General features: G+C 35.1%; 1 protein-coding gene across 1 annotated transcript in view; it reads left to right on the top strand.

Annotated features, from left to right (window-relative positions):
* LOC111053427 (glutathione hydrolase 1 proenzyme) overlaps window positions 1-16,041 on the top strand; it is an 80,448-nt gene that overhangs the window by 7,447 nt on the left and 56,960 nt on the right. Inside the window, exon 3 of the mRNA XM_022340318.2 lies at window positions 885-1,097. Within this exon, the coding sequence (XP_022196010.2) occupies window positions 885-1,097 (213 nt within the window). The remainder of the gene's footprint in view (window positions 1-884; window positions 1,098-16,041) is intronic.

Raw genomic sequence — 16,041 nt, 5'->3', positions numbered from 1 at the left:
ATTTTTAGGTTTAACTTGGGTTGACTTTGTCCCAGTATAAAAATTGTGTTATTATGCAGGATATTTGCATTCAAATACAATTCAAAATATTATAAATATCATATATCCTACCTAATAAAACAAAATATCCACCTTGCTTGAAATTAATACGTTCTCATGCAATATTTATTTTTCACTGATTCTGCAGCTGGAGCCAACATGCCTCGACGCTGCCTTTCGATGCCTCGAAAAAGATTTTTAGACAGCAGAAACTGAAATATTTTCCAATAATTTGTGATTTTTTGAAGTGAATTTCATTTGTTTTTGATGTAATTATTCATTTTGAAGGCTAACAGTTGGTTTCACTTTGCATAACTCTTGAAAATTAACTTTTTCCATATATTTTTCGAAGTGAGACAAAGTCGTCCCCACCCCTGGTTGACATTGTCTCTTTTATTTCCAAAAAATATATGTTTGTTTAAGTTGAGAAAAATGCTAACTTTTCATAATGAAAAATAATCTTCAAACATTGCAGAATACAATAAAAGTATTGCAGAAGATGCGTCTCAACTTGAGTATTTATTGAAAGCTGTTTAAAATCTCAACTCCCCAAAATTTTGACTAAGTCACCCCGGTTTACCGGTACCTAACTAATTGGTATACTTATATAACTACTGCTGTATTTTTGTCATTTTTTTTTTACTAAAAGTCGCACAGATAGGCTCTGAGCTTACGAGACCGAGCTTACAAAGACTATAATGGGGTTGTCTTAGCATTCCTGCAATTATCCCACTGACGTGCCTCTTTGACCCAGCTGTCAATCAACTCCCAGTAGAAAAGACACCAGCAGGGCATTCTAGAATCATTGTACCTAACAGCAGGTCAATTTTTGCTTTATTATCTAGGGCTACAATAGGAGCAGCAGAAAATACACAGGCTATTCATGTGGATAAAATTCAATCGATTAGATTGACTAAGTTAGCTGAAACTTTGAAAACTATTGCCAACTCACCAAAGCAAGCTGACGAGTTCTACAAAGGATCGCTGACTAAGCAATTTGTAGACGATATAAAACAAGAAGGCGGCATTATTACAGAAGAGGATTTGGCGGGTTACTCGTAAGTTTTGCTTTTTTTCTTTACATTCATTTTTCCCCCCAAGTACTATAGCCTACAGTATTTGATATAGGCCTGAAAATAAATCAAGCTATCTATATATGTATAAAAGCGAAATGGCACTCACTCACTCACTCACAGGACCAAAAATCTACCGGACCAAAAACATTCAAATTTGGTAGGTATGTTCAGTTGGCCCTTTAGAGGTACACTAAGAACAGATTTGGAATAATTTCGAAAGATACGCCCAAAATCTGCGTTTTTCCAGCGTTTTCTTAGCCTTATCGAGAACAATAAGGAACAGAAAATGTTCAAATTCAGTACAGAAGCTCAGCTGGGGTGTAATAATGTTGTGTTAGATATGGAATTTGAAATAACGCCAAAGATATGCCAAAAATTAGGCTTAACTGGAGTACAATAATTCTCATAATATTCTAACGAAGTTTTCTACCCTGCACTGAATAATTGAAATTAATTGGTGTATGAATCGAGCAATGAAGTACTTTGACTTTCTGATGGAATGAAGCATGCTCAAATGAAAAATGCAGGCGAGCGAATATAATGAATATTAATATTTATTCATTCATATACAATTCAGATATTAAAATATCAGAACATTTTTCTACAAATATAATTTTATACTAGTAGTTCTGTGAACAGTAGACCTCACGCTCAGTAAGTTACATTCACCTGTTGTTATGTTTTCTCAAAAATTAATAAATAATTCATCAATTTGAAATGCCTAGAAAAAATTCGAAATAAACATAGAGCTTTCTGTCCTATCGTACCATGACGTGTCATCCCAGAATGTGAGTGTGAGCGCTGTTACCAGCTCTGGCTGATAGCTGTAGCATAGCCACCTCTAATACAAGGCCGCGGCCTACAATATTGAACGTCGCAGTGTAGGCCTAGAATCTAATACATGATTGGTGAAAAAGATCAGCTGGTATTTTTTTAAATCTTTTTCACCAATCATTGTATTAGATTCTAGGCCTACATTGCGACGTTGCAATATCGTAGGCCGCGGCCTTGTATTACAGGTGTATTAGAGGTGGCTATGGCTGTAAGCTAGTATACAACGTTGATGGCAAGATACAATTTTCAAGATGTTCGATGTTTTTGAATGGGTAGTATTTTAGTCAACTGTCTACTAACGTTGATGGAAAGACACATTTTCAAGATGTTTGATGTTTTTGAACGGGTAGTTCAAAAAACTTCAATGAAATTGCCACCTCTTCTAGCTCCAGAGTTTGAGGAGGAAGATGAATATTCGGAGAGATACAGCTTCATCAACTTGGAGGATCAGAATGCGAGCAAAATCATGGACCAGAGTTTACTGGAAGACGTGGGAACTCTCCACGATCTTTACTCCGATCTCATTAAATGGGGCAGTGAGACATTTGAAAAAAAGCTATCTCGAGCGGTTTTTATCAATACAGTGCTCTTTGCAACAAGCTGGCATTGATCATAACCAGAGTTGAAACGAGGAAAAAAGCCCAGGAGAAAGAAAATAACGAAGTTATATGCGGACTGGATAAATTGGAAAAAAGCATAAACCAGCTCTCATCGGACTTCAAGAGAGGACAGCCACCCACTACTACTGCTACAAGATCATTTGCAGAAGTAGTGCAAGTACCAATTAAAATAAATAAATAAATAGCAGCAGTAACAGCAGCAACAAGTGACTGGAAAAAAATTAGTGCGCAAGATCACTGATAAGAAGAACATCGTGATAGTGAAGCCTGCAGTGGTAACAGAAAGTGATAGTGAAAGCAGTGCAAAAGTCCGAGAAACTTAAAAAAAAAAACAATTCCGAGAGAAAAATCACTGAAAATAAAAAAAGCGGTAAACGTACGTGGAGGTGGAGTGTTATTGATGATGGACCCATCCGAGGACAAGGTAAAAGTTCTAGGAAACAAACTAATTAATGATAAAGATTTAGAAATTAGTACTCCTTCGTTGAAAAAACCTAGAGTACCTAATTATATATAATGTATCTGAAGAATTGAACCAGAGTGATTTAAGTATAGAAATTTTCAACAGGAATTTCTCAAACACAATAAATAAAGAAAAATTTGATAAAGAATTCAACCCATTATTTAAAGTAGGTAAAAAGAGAGAGTACACTCATTAGGTAATTGAATGTTCTCCTGATATTCGACGATAAATAATTAATAAGGGACGAATCTATGTAGATTGGACCTCTTGTCGAGTCAAAGATTACACATCAGTAACTCGTTGCTTCAAATGCTTGAAATTTGACCACACCTCAAACTTTTGTAAAGCAGGAACCACAATCTGTGGTTTCTGTGCTCAAGAGAATCACGAGTACAAAACTTGCCCTAACAAATCACAGGCGCCTATATGTGCCAATTGCAAGAACAATAAAAAGGATGATAAACATCTAGTAAATGATACTTGTCCCTGCTATATTAGAGCAATTCAAAGTTTAATAGATAAAAAAGACTATGGCCAACAAAATTCTGTATTTAGAGCAGAGGTCAAAAACCTTTTCTATCACTATACTTATTAAGAGCCAACTCGAAATTGTGTCATTCAAACAGAAATACGAAAACCTAAACATTTTGCTGGCTCATCACATATCAAAAACAATTGACTCTCATTTTTTTTACTACTGTTTAACAGATTAGTTTTTGGAGCCTTTTACCTTATTGTGATTAATTTATTTTTACTCTATAAATATGACGAATGATTTAATAAATAATTTTGAAAATGAAATCTCAGTTGAGTCATACAATACAATTCAAGTAGATGATATTTTCAATTTCAAACCGCAAAATTATACCACTGAGCCATGTAGATTTGTGAATATTTGTCACATGAATATAAGAATAAATGGTTGATAACTTAGCATATACTCTAGGGAATTGTGATACTAAATTTGATTTTATAGCTCTTAGTGAAACTTGAATTAACGATAGCACAATTAATTACAGTTTGAATGATTATCCAATTCATAGTGTACCAGGTAGACTGAATAAATGCGATGGAGTTTGTATTTTTACTAGGATTCAATGTTGAGAACATAAATTTTCTCATACTCGAATGTAATTCTCTAATACTGAGTGTCAGTGTGCCTGATGAAAATATTTAATTCACAATAGTTACTATTTACCGTTCACCTTCTCCTAATTTGAAAATTTTTCTCAATAGTCTGAATGATTGCATTGATTACTTGAAACATGAAAATAGTCAAAACATAATAATCATCGGTAATACAAACATAGATATAAACAGTAACACAAACTTTGTTAATGAATATTTCAATCTTTTGTCATCAAATGGTTCTAAATCTTACATTAATGAGCTCACTCGAGAAATAAACGGATCCCAATCATGTATTGATCACATATTTTACAGAAAAACAAATGATGTTTGTGAGTCTATTATTTGATTAATAATGAAAACAAGTATTACTGACCACTATCTGACTTGTATAAACATTGGTCTTGGAAAAAATACTGGTAGAACTGAACCAAGTGTTAACACTAGAAAGTCTATAAACTACCATGATTTTATAAATAATCTTGAGAGGTACAACTTGATTTGAATATTGAAAATGCTGTTGAATGACTCCTTGATGCATTATCCACTGAGATTGGAAATGCAACCCAAATAAAAATTGTACCACACAAACTAAAGCCTCTCAAGCCTTGGATAACTGCAGGATTAATAACTTCAATAAGAAAACGAGATAAAATGCATCAGAAATTAGAAAAACAGCCTCAAAACAACTTTCTCAAATCACTATGTAAAAACTACAGAAACACATTAAACAACATGATAAAAAAATCTAAGTATGACTACTATAATAATATACTACTCCAAAGCAGAGGCAATTTGAAAAAGACATGGGAGTGTATCAATGATCTATTGAATATAAAACGAGATAAAAAATACCCAATATAGATCCCGAAGCTCTAAACCACGATTTCACGCATGTAGGTTAATTTTATGCTAATAAAATAATAAATAACAGCCCTACACAACGTACTCATGCCGATTCGTCAATCCCCTCATTCAATCCATTTTATTTGGCTGATACAAACAATGATGAAATAATAGACACAATCAGTTCTCTCAGAAGTAACTCTTCTCCTGGAGTAGACAATTTGAGTTCTGCCTGTCTGAAAAAATAGCTTCCTATATTGTAGAACCTCTTTGAATGATAATAAATAAATGTGTTTTGGTAGGTTATTTTCCTAAACTATTCAAATTTGCTAGAGTTGTTCCTCTTTATAAATCAGGTGATAAATTATCACCCAATAAGTTTAATAAATAATTCAGCTAAAATAATGGAGAAAATTATAAAAAAGAGACTAGTAAGTTATTCGAATAAACATAGAATTATCAATAGAAATCAATATGGATTTAAGAGTGGCATATCAACAGAAGATGCAATATCCGACTTTTTGGAAAGAATAATTGAAAACTTCAACAGTAAAAATAAAACTTAAACAACTTTCTTAGACTTGGCAAAGGCTTTTGACACTGTATCTCAGTCAAGATTATTAGAGAAGATGGAACACCTTGGAATCAGAGGCTCACCTCTCAAACTATTCAATAGTTATCTAACTATTATTATTATTAGCGTATGGCAAACACATAGACACACACATACACACACATTAATTCACAAAAATATGCAGGTCTTTGACCTTTGTCAGCTTGAAGAAAAAAAAATATATATAAAACAAAATAAAACCATTTATCTAGGTTATAGAATACAAACAAAAATATATGTCAAAGAAAAGTGTATATATGCACAAGGAAATAGGAAATAATATTATATCCAGTTATCTAACTGAACGGTATCAACTACTTACGCTGAATACTTTATCAAGTAATAAAAAACTTACTGAATATGGTCTGCCTCAAGGCACTGTTTTATCACCAATACTTTTCCAAATTTATATTAATGATTTACTTAAAGTTGACATTGGGAACTGCTCAATCGTATCCCTTGCTGATGATACCGCTCTCACTTTCACTGGCAATTCCTGGGAGGACGTGCGCCTTAGCGCAGAAAATGGTCTCAGAGTAGCACAATCATGGCTCGATGAACATCTGCTTACTTTAAATGCTTTTAAAAGCGTATTCATGACTTTTTCACCCAATGCCCAAACACAACCTCATGAAATAGAAAGTATCAAAATACACCAAGTAAACTGCAATATTGTCAACAGTCAACAAATCACTGCTTTTGTCCTGAAATTCCAAAAAAGACCAAGTAAAATACCTGGGAATACTGTTGGATCCATATCTGAGATGAAATATTCATATAAACAGCATGTGTTTAAAAATAAAATTTCTAATATATAAATTTCATGGAATTGGAGAACTAAATAACTTGAAAATAGCTCAATCAATCTACTTCTCTTATGCACAATCTGTTTTACAATATGGAATAAGAGCTTGAGGTGGAGCCTTGAACACACATTTTGAAAAACTTTTCATAATTCAAAAATATATTATTAAAACAATTCTAGGCAAACCCAGACTTTATCCTACATGCAATCTTTTCAATGAACTCAAAGTACCAACTGTTCGACAGTTGTACATAAAAAACTTGATAATATATATTAAGAAGAATAAAAATAAATTTCTTCTCCGTTAAAGAAACTTGAATTTAAATTTACGTCCTATTAGAGAAACATCCCATCAAGACAAAATGGGTTTGAATGTATGTAGAAGACAATTCACTTACTCATCACAGAGGATAATAAATCTTGTTCCTACTCATTTTTTTGCCAATACAAGCCAGAGCAAAAAACTAAATTGCGAGATTAAGGAATGGATAAGATCAAATAGAACTGAAGAAAAAATGTTCTAAGCACCAACTGTTTCTTGTTTTATGTTCTGTTTTTATTTATCATAGAATAATAATTATTGTGTTTTACTAACTTTTATCTAATTTAATCTACAAATTTATATTTGTGTGTAAATTCCACTAATCTTTGTTCTTATTTTGGTTTAATTTCTTAGTTTATATTGAATAAATATATTACTGCAACTTAAGTCTACGCACAGGTTTTACCTTGTAGGCTACTCCTTAAACATAGATGGACATAAAAAATTATATGCTGCAGTTTTGGGATCATTTTATATATTTCATAGTATTTTTCTTGTATTATTTCTAGATGTTATAATATTATATTATTATAATTGTGTATGTTTTTTGAGAAATAAATTTGAAATCCTAAATAAATGCTGTAAATCACCCCGAAGACCTCTGCTACTGCAGACATTGACAACAGGGTTAACAGCTAGATGGAAATTCGATGAGAACTACTATCCAAGAATCAGTTGCCAGCCCGGGAATCGAACCCGGTACCTCCCAATTGCTAGTCAGGTATGCTTGCCCTTACACCAAACTGACAATCTCTGGATAGCAGCGCTCATTTTAGGGCTGGCAACTAATTTTTGGATAGTAGTTCTCATCGAATTTCCATCTAGCTGTTAACCCTGTTGTCAATGTCTGCAGTAGCAGAGGTCTTCGGTGTGATTTGCAGCATTTATTTAGGATTTTCGTTAAATAATAATTATAAATCAATTAGCATTTGAATAAATGCATTCTCTATTTAATTCCATCTGTAAATAAATTTGAATTTGAAAAAATCATAGATTTGCTTCTCTATCAGACCTTCATTAATTATTATCAAATATTTGATAAAATGGACTGTTACTCCATGAAAGACTGTTGATCAAATACGAAGTGAGGCATAATAATTAGCGATTTTAAAAAGCGCACGAACCAAGTTGCGTTGGAGGGAGGTGGAGGGGATGGCATCAGTTACGTTTGGCGCAGAATAGCATTTAGTCACAATGGAGTGCTGGATCCCACAACATCATGCGTACGCTCTCAAAGCCTTTTATCAAAACGGTAGTTCATACCAGTTAGCACGTCGTGCATTCCGCAACCATTTCAACATTAATCGGAATCAGCCGGTGCCATCTGCCTGTGTGATTAAAAATCGGGTTAAGAACTTTGGAGAGACTGCGTCAATGACAAGGAAGAAAACAGGAAGACCAAAAACTGTGTGCAGACCTGAAAACGTTGAACGTGTAAGAGTCACCATTGACAGAAGCCCTCGTCGCTCAGCTCGCCGACACAGCGTTACACTTGGGATTTCAAACCGAACGGTAAGACGAATTTTACACCAAGATTTGCACTTCCACCCATACAAAATCCAAATGGTTCAGGCCCTAAAGGAAACGGATTTTGTAAGCAGAAGCTAGTTCAGCTTAGAATTTTTGGATTTGATTAATGAAGACGAGGACATTGTAAACCGTTTGTGGATGAGTGATGAAGCGCACTTCCATCTCTCAGGTTATGTTAACATAACATAATTGATTCTTGTTTGAATCATTTTTGATTGTTTAGATAATTTTTCATTTGCGTTTTTTCGCATTTTCCATCAGTAGAAGGAATCTAAGATTTTGAGGCCACTTTTTTGCTCCAAAACCCCCTCCCCCCTCTCCCCCCTCGTCCATCCCGCCTCCCCTTCCCCCCGCCTGGTGGGTGGGGGGTGTTCTAAAAATAGATTTCCCCTTCCCCCTGACCAGTGGTGGTGAGAGGGTTGAAAAGAGAGAGATATATCTTTCTCTCTCTCTTTCTAAAAATAGATTTCCCCTTCCCCCTGCCCAGTGGAGGTGAGGGGGTTGAAAAGAGATATCTCTCTCTCTCTCTCTCCCCTTCCCCCTCCCCAGGTGAGGGAAAAAATTTCCCTTTTAGAAGGAAAAATTCCCTCTCTATACTGACAGATTAAAGTGAATCCATATTTCTACATCTAATGCTATACTGAAAGATTGAAGTGAATGCTAGATGAGGGGAAAAAATCTCTTTGAGAGGGAAAAATTCCCTTGGTGACAGATTAAAGTGAATCCATATTTCTACATCTAATGCTATACTGACAAATTAAAGTGAATCCTTTTTGCTATACTGTACTAGTGAATCCATATTACTCTAATGCTATACTGACAGATTGAAGTGAATTGAGAAATTCTCTCTCTCTCCCAGTATAGATGAGGGGGATGAATAAAGTGAGGGAAAATTTCCCTTTGAGGGGAAAATTCCCTTGCTGACAAATAAAAGTGAATCCTTTTTGCTATACTGTACTAGTGAATCCATATTACTCTAATGCTATACTAGTGAATCCAAAGTGAGGTCAATGACTCTCTCTACATCTAATTGAATTGAGAAATTCTCTCTCTCTCTCTCTCTCTCACATCTAATGCTATACTAGTGAATCTCTACAATGATCTAAGTTCTTTTACATTTTTTATCTGCAATATCGTACAAGCATTTCCAAAGTTCATCGGAATTTTTAACAACAGATAATGCTGAATCATTTGTACAATCATAATGTAGATGGCCGCTGTCTAGAATATTGAGCAGTTCGAAAATCTCAGATAAAATCGAAAAATGTACATTTTCTGTTTTTGTTAACGGTAAATCAACATCTTGACATCCTGTTGAAAATTTAATATTCTTCGCAATTGAATCAAATTCGTTAAATGAAATTGACATCAAGAGACGAGTTAATTTTTTGAATTTTGAAAAACCATAACACTGCATGTTAACGGCTTCCCAGATGTTTGACATGTGTCGAATGAGGGGGGTGACTAGATATATCTCTCTTTCTAAATTGATGAGATGCACATGTTATAGAGGCTCGTGTCTGTATAAAAAAGATCACACCACAGGTGTTGTCAGGTCTAGCTCTAAGCAGCAACTAAACTAAAAATCGTGAATGGGATATTATAATGAAAAATCATTTGAAGGCAGAAAACGTTTATTCACACATTTCAGCAGCAACACAACTATTCATAATTTCATCTTCAATTTTAATTAGCTTATCTATACACAAATTATGAGGACGATAATAACATAGATAGTCTGTCATTTAAATTAACCATGCTTAGAAAAATGTCTTTCAATTGTTTCGCCAAACTATAATTTTCAGGAGTTGATTTCCTAATTGCACTTTCACACTCATCGTACCAATCAATACAGTTTTTTAACCTCACTTCCAATTCGTTGTCGGCAGCCAACCACTTTCTCGGATCCATGTTGTTGAGCGAATGAACAAAACTAAGTGTAGGCAGGAACTATTATAGAGTAATTAAGTGGTCTTTCTTCAGTAATTGTCGACAGACAACATGTACGTGCTTTATGCAGTCTCAATGCATGTAAGCAATAAACACACTGAATCTGTTTTCCGTTGTAGAAGAATCCATAACGAGCAAAGTTTCTTTTCTGTGAATTTGTGTACATCGGGGCCATTTTCATACTTTGCATTCGATTGTTTTCGCACAAGAAATTATTTGTTTGACACATATTTTTAAACAACAAAGAATTATAATGTTGGGCAGAGAATAAAGCACAGCGAGAATGTGGTCTATTTTTATGAATGTTACACACAGCATAACACCATGAACTAGTGAAAAAGCTGAAATCAGGTTTTGGAAAGTCCTCTGGTATGCATTGAACGTTGCTATGCAATCTTCTTAGAAACTTTGCTTTCTCAGTTCCTTTTGTGAAAATTTTCTCATAACCTGCAAGGTAATCACGTATTAATGAGTCACTGTATTCTAAATCTCCATCTTCCCATTTTATTTTATGATAGTGACGTTCTAACCATGTTACATCGTTATACAATTTTGCACTCAATTCTGTCTTTGCAAATGGTGATTTGAAATGGAACACAATATAATTATTAAACTGATCAATTATGGCAAGTTCTTTCACAATAATTTGATTACAATCTTGTTTAAACCAGTGAAGATCAACCGTAGCAATTTTCGTAGGCGCCTGCTTGTCCACTTCTTTATCTTCGGCGGCAGGCTCCTCAAATCCACAGTCTTTCCCCTCCTCTTCTCGTTTCTCCTCCTCCTCCACCTGCAGCGGCTTCGGTGTACTTGCTTCATAATAGAAAATATCAAGATCGCACTGAATACCAATAGAGCGAGTTTGTGGCTTGTCCAAAATATCAGAACACAAAGAATAGGACATGTTGTCTGTTCAAAGGTGAAACTGATAATGAACTACATTGAGCAGAATGCACACCTTATATAGGCGGTGCGCAAATTACTGAACTTCTTTCACCATGCTCGTCAGAGGTGTGTACTCCATCACATGATCGCTAATTAAAACGCAATACGCGGAAGTATTTGCAGGTACTGCGCTATTAAATTCCATTTCAATACAAACATCTGTCGATGATTTCAAATGACTTGGTTGGTGTGAACAATCTACAACAATCAGCGGTGTTGATTCACAAAACATTTTAAAGTCAATTTCTGTTCCGAGTTCGCTATTGATTGAATGATTATAATACGAGGGCGCGAAATCCAGGAACATGCGGTATAATACCTCCTTCTTACCTAGCAGATTTTCATATGGATAATACTTGCTGTTCAAATATACTTTAACATTGTAAATACCACAGCTATCGAAATTGGATATTGATTTTTTAATTTTATTCTTACGATAAGTTTGAAATGCAATTATAACGTATTTTGGACTATCAAAACTCGATGTGGTACGAACTGCCCAAGAATGGTTAAGTGAATTTTGCAAATTTGGTAATTCACAAATTTCCCAATGCCGGAAACCTAATTTCAGTGGAGTGTCAGCATCGAGCAGTCTCAAAAATTTCAGTCTTACATGATCTTCTAAAGTTATGTAGGGCATTCTCCATTGTAGTTTTGTAATTTTCACACTAATGCTTGTTCCACTTGTAGACTCAACACAATTTAGGTCTGTCGGTGACCTCAATAAGACGAGTTCCTGTTTCAAATTTAAAATTAATAATAATAATAAATAATAAATAAAGCCTTTATTTTTGTCCAAAACACACATAAGTTACATTACTGAAGTACTTCAAAATACTTTTGAAATCAATTTCATTTAAAACAATCAATAGTCTTTTTCATGTTTTGTTTTGTTTTGTTTTGTTTTGGAAACTAAGCCCGTCACCGAGCATAGGCCTCCCCCAGGTTGATCCATCTCTGTCGATCTCTGGCTGCTACCATCCAGTTGATTCCTGCTATTCTGACGATGTCATCCTTCCATCTCACTCTTGGCCGGCCGACGTTCCTCTTCCTCCACGATGGCTCCCATTCAGTCACTTTCTTCATCCATCTTCCATCTTGTAGTCGCGAAACGTGTCCTGCCCATTTCCACTTCAGTCTTCTTATAGTTGAAATGACGTCTTCCAACTTGATTTTGCTCTTGATGGTTGAAGTGCGAATTCTTTGCATACGGTGAATGTTCAGAATGCTTCTTTCCATAGCCAGTTGGGTTTTACGAATAGAGTCTATAGTGCTAGCTCTACAGGCCCAGGTTTGTGCGCCGTACGTAAGAGTGGGGAACACACACGATCTAAGAACTTTGGTTTTGGATGATAAGCTGACTTCTTTATTTTTCATGATGCATTTGAGCGACCAGAACTTGTTCCAGGAAGCTGTTCGTCTTCGTTTGAGCTCTTTTTCCTCTCTTTTATCGAATGAGTAACACTGACCAAGATAGACTACTTCCTGCGTCCAATTTAAAGCCTTTCCATCCAGCTCAATTATTCCTGGGGCCGCATTTGTCATGAGGTTGGTCTTTTCAGGATTGATTTCAAGCCCAGCTTTCTTACTTGCCTCTGCCAGCTCAAATATCATATTTTCCAGTTCCTGTAGTGACTTTCCTATCAACATCACGTCATCGGCAAATCTCAGGTGGCTCAGGTGCTCCCCTCTTATTGAGATACCTCTTCTTTCCCATTCCAGCTGTTCGAACACCTCCTGGAGAGCTGAATTGAAGAAAATCGGTGATAAGGATCGCCCTGCTTGACTCCTCTACTCAGTTTGAAATACCTTCCTGCTCTCTCAAGACGAATTCTCGCAGCACTACTCTCATAATAATTCTTGAGAATGTTCAAATAGACTTCAGGCACTCCCTGCTCACGAAGAGACTTGAACAAAAAGCCATGATTCAAACTGTCAAAAGCTTTCTTATAATCTATAAAGGCCATATAAATCTTAATTCGATATTCAGAACACTTTTCGATCAATTGGTTTATTATATGTAAATTATCAACTGTTGAGAATCCTCTTCTGAAACCAGCTTGCTCATTTGGTTGATGAATTATAAGGATTGGCTGAATACGATTTGACATGGCTTTCATAAATAACTTTCCAATGCATGATGTAATACTTATTGGGCGATAGTTATTTATGTTATAAATGTCACCTTTTTTGAATAGAAGAATTATATCTGCTAATTTCCACTGGTATGGAACCAGTTGCTCTTTAAGTATTTTATTGAAACAATCAACAAGCGCTCTCAAAATGTTTGCCGAGATAGCTTTTATCATCTCATTAGAAATATTATCTATTCCAGCCATCTTATTATTTTTCAATCCCTTTATAATATCAGACAATTCTTGTTCATGGAAATCGGGTAATTCTTCTTGTGCAGCTGTGACCGTAGTATATGTATCTATATCATTCCAACTTTTGAATAACTCCTCATAATACATAGATGCTTTCTCAATGATGCCTTCTCTCTTCCTATCGATACAGCCTCTTTTGTCTTTCAAACCCGTATTCCATTCCACACCATTTGAAAGTTTTCTTTATTATTATTATTATTATGTCTTCAAAAAATAGCAAACAATATTTATAAATTACATTTTTGTGTGATTCAACCAACAATATGATTTTGAACTCATTGACAAATAATCATCTACAGCTCAGTAGAAAGATGCCACTTTCGACAAGTTGGAATACATTTCCTATGTTTGGCCAATAGAATTTTTTGGCCGGTGGTGGTGGATTTCCGCGAGTAAACCAAGCTTGTCGTGTGTGTGAAGCAACAAGCTGGATCGAAAAAAAGACCTAGTTTGTCGTTGTCCCAGTTTGACGAAATAGCCCAATTTGTCTCATTTTTTTTTTGGTTATTCGCGCCGGGGCAATGTCAGTATACACCACCGTTAAAGTCAGACACATCCATCCTAGCACTGAAAATCAGTCTTGTTTTGGCGGTGGCTACTTTTGTCGTTCTTGTGCTGAAAAAGAAGTGTCTTGTTTTGGTGGGGCCAGTCTGTGACTAATTTCTCTACCTGGAAAACAGTCTCTGGTTGTCGCTATCAGCTTTTGTCCCTTATGTCAGTTAAGCTGGCAGAATAGCTAGGAAGTAAACTGGTTTCAATTTAAAATTATTCTTTGAAAATCTTCAAAAAATGGGAGGATTAATTTCAGCGGTACACAGAAAGTGAATTTATTAACCGTTAGCTCATATCCTGCTCTGTCAAAACCAGCCAAGTGATATGTGTTTTATCGAGAGTATTCTTCACTAGAATAGCTTTAATTGTGGATGTTAATCCAATCAATCTTGATTTAGAAATTTGCTGACCTGCTAATTCATATTGTATTTCGTCAAAAAGGTTGCCGATTACGTTACTGCTTAATTTATAGTCTGCTGCAACTGGTGCATCGCCCGGGTCTGTTCCCGGTTTTGTACAGTTAACTGTTCCCTCAATCAATATGAATGATTTACAAGGTAAAGAATAGACATCTAAAGAATTTATGTCAATACGTGCCTCGTCAGAGTTTTTTATTTCCTGTCCCGAGTAAACTGTATGAGTGTGAAATTGGAATTTAGTAATATCATTATAAAACTGAAGGTCTGTCTCCAAATCCAGAATTTCACTAATTGCTGCCACTCCCCCTCCTAACATTTCGCCAATCAACTATAAAACCCAACTTTTCTAATATTCTCGCGCTTTTAGCCGACAAAGCACGTTTGTTTTTAGGTGTTGACGCTATCGCGTTCCTTTCTCTAATGACTTGATTGTGCATGCACGTATTCGAACGTGGGTTGAAAATAAGATAACCCATCACTTTTCACGTATGTGCAACCTAATTGTAATTGTATCTCCATGGAAATCAATAAACGATCCGTTCTGATCCGTTACCTTTACATTAATAGTTTGAATTTGATGCGTATTCAAAGGTACATAAATAATTGGTGATGGTACTTCGTTTATTAGATAGCCGCTAGGAACCTTTGGTAAAAATTCGTAGATTATATGTTTTTGTTTTCTGTCAGAGTAACTGCCACATGCTAAATTACACTCAACTACAATACTGTCAATGCTTGTTATGTTAACCAAATGTTTGGAATAATGCCATTTATTTGGGTGCAAAACAACATTATCAAAACCAAGTATCTTAGCAATCGAATCAGAACGTGTTAAATCAATGGGTTTATCAGAATGAATTTCAATCTTCATAGTATTTGCGTTTGCACGTATAATAAGTTTATTCTTCTTCCCATCAATATTCAATTTATTCTTCAAAGATTTTATAATATCCTCAACTTCATATGCACCCATATCCAACTCGAATAATCTATCGCCATATTTGAAGCTGGAATTTGTTCCTTTGTTAATGTTTGCAATACTATTGTAACTAGAAAAATTAATCAATCCAATTTCCCGTTCGCGATTTTTATCCAATTCTATAATTTCTTGTAAATGTTCATAGAGGTTACTTGTGTTAGATCGTAATGTAATAACAACCATCTTGTGTGTGTGTGTGTGTGTGTGTGTGTGTGTGTGTGTGTTGTGTGTGTGTGTGTGCGTTCAGCACAAACACTTAATTACAACTGATTTGCAAGAAACAATAATGTAAGATGACCACAAAAATCACTATTTAATGGTTGCATGTGCTCTACATTATAAAATATATTTACTCCACTTCCTTTTTTCCAATATTTGTCCAATTCATATGGCGGTTGTAAATTTCCAATTGGATCAAAATACCAAACATTAGAACCAACTTTCTTATATGCTACCCAATGTGTGCCATCCTCGCTTTCCCTTGCTAAATTCACAATGGCATTCTCGTTTTTCAGAATTTTTTTGGGTAATGC

This window comes from Nilaparvata lugens, chromosome 4, assembly GCF_014356525.2.
Source record: "Nilaparvata lugens isolate BPH chromosome 4, ASM1435652v1, whole genome shotgun sequence".
NCBI classification, from domain to species: Eukaryota; Metazoa; Arthropoda; class Insecta; order Hemiptera; family Delphacidae; genus Nilaparvata; species Nilaparvata lugens.
The sequence above is the reverse complement of the archived record's forward strand: the minus strand, read 5'-3'. Positions and strand labels throughout refer to the sequence as shown.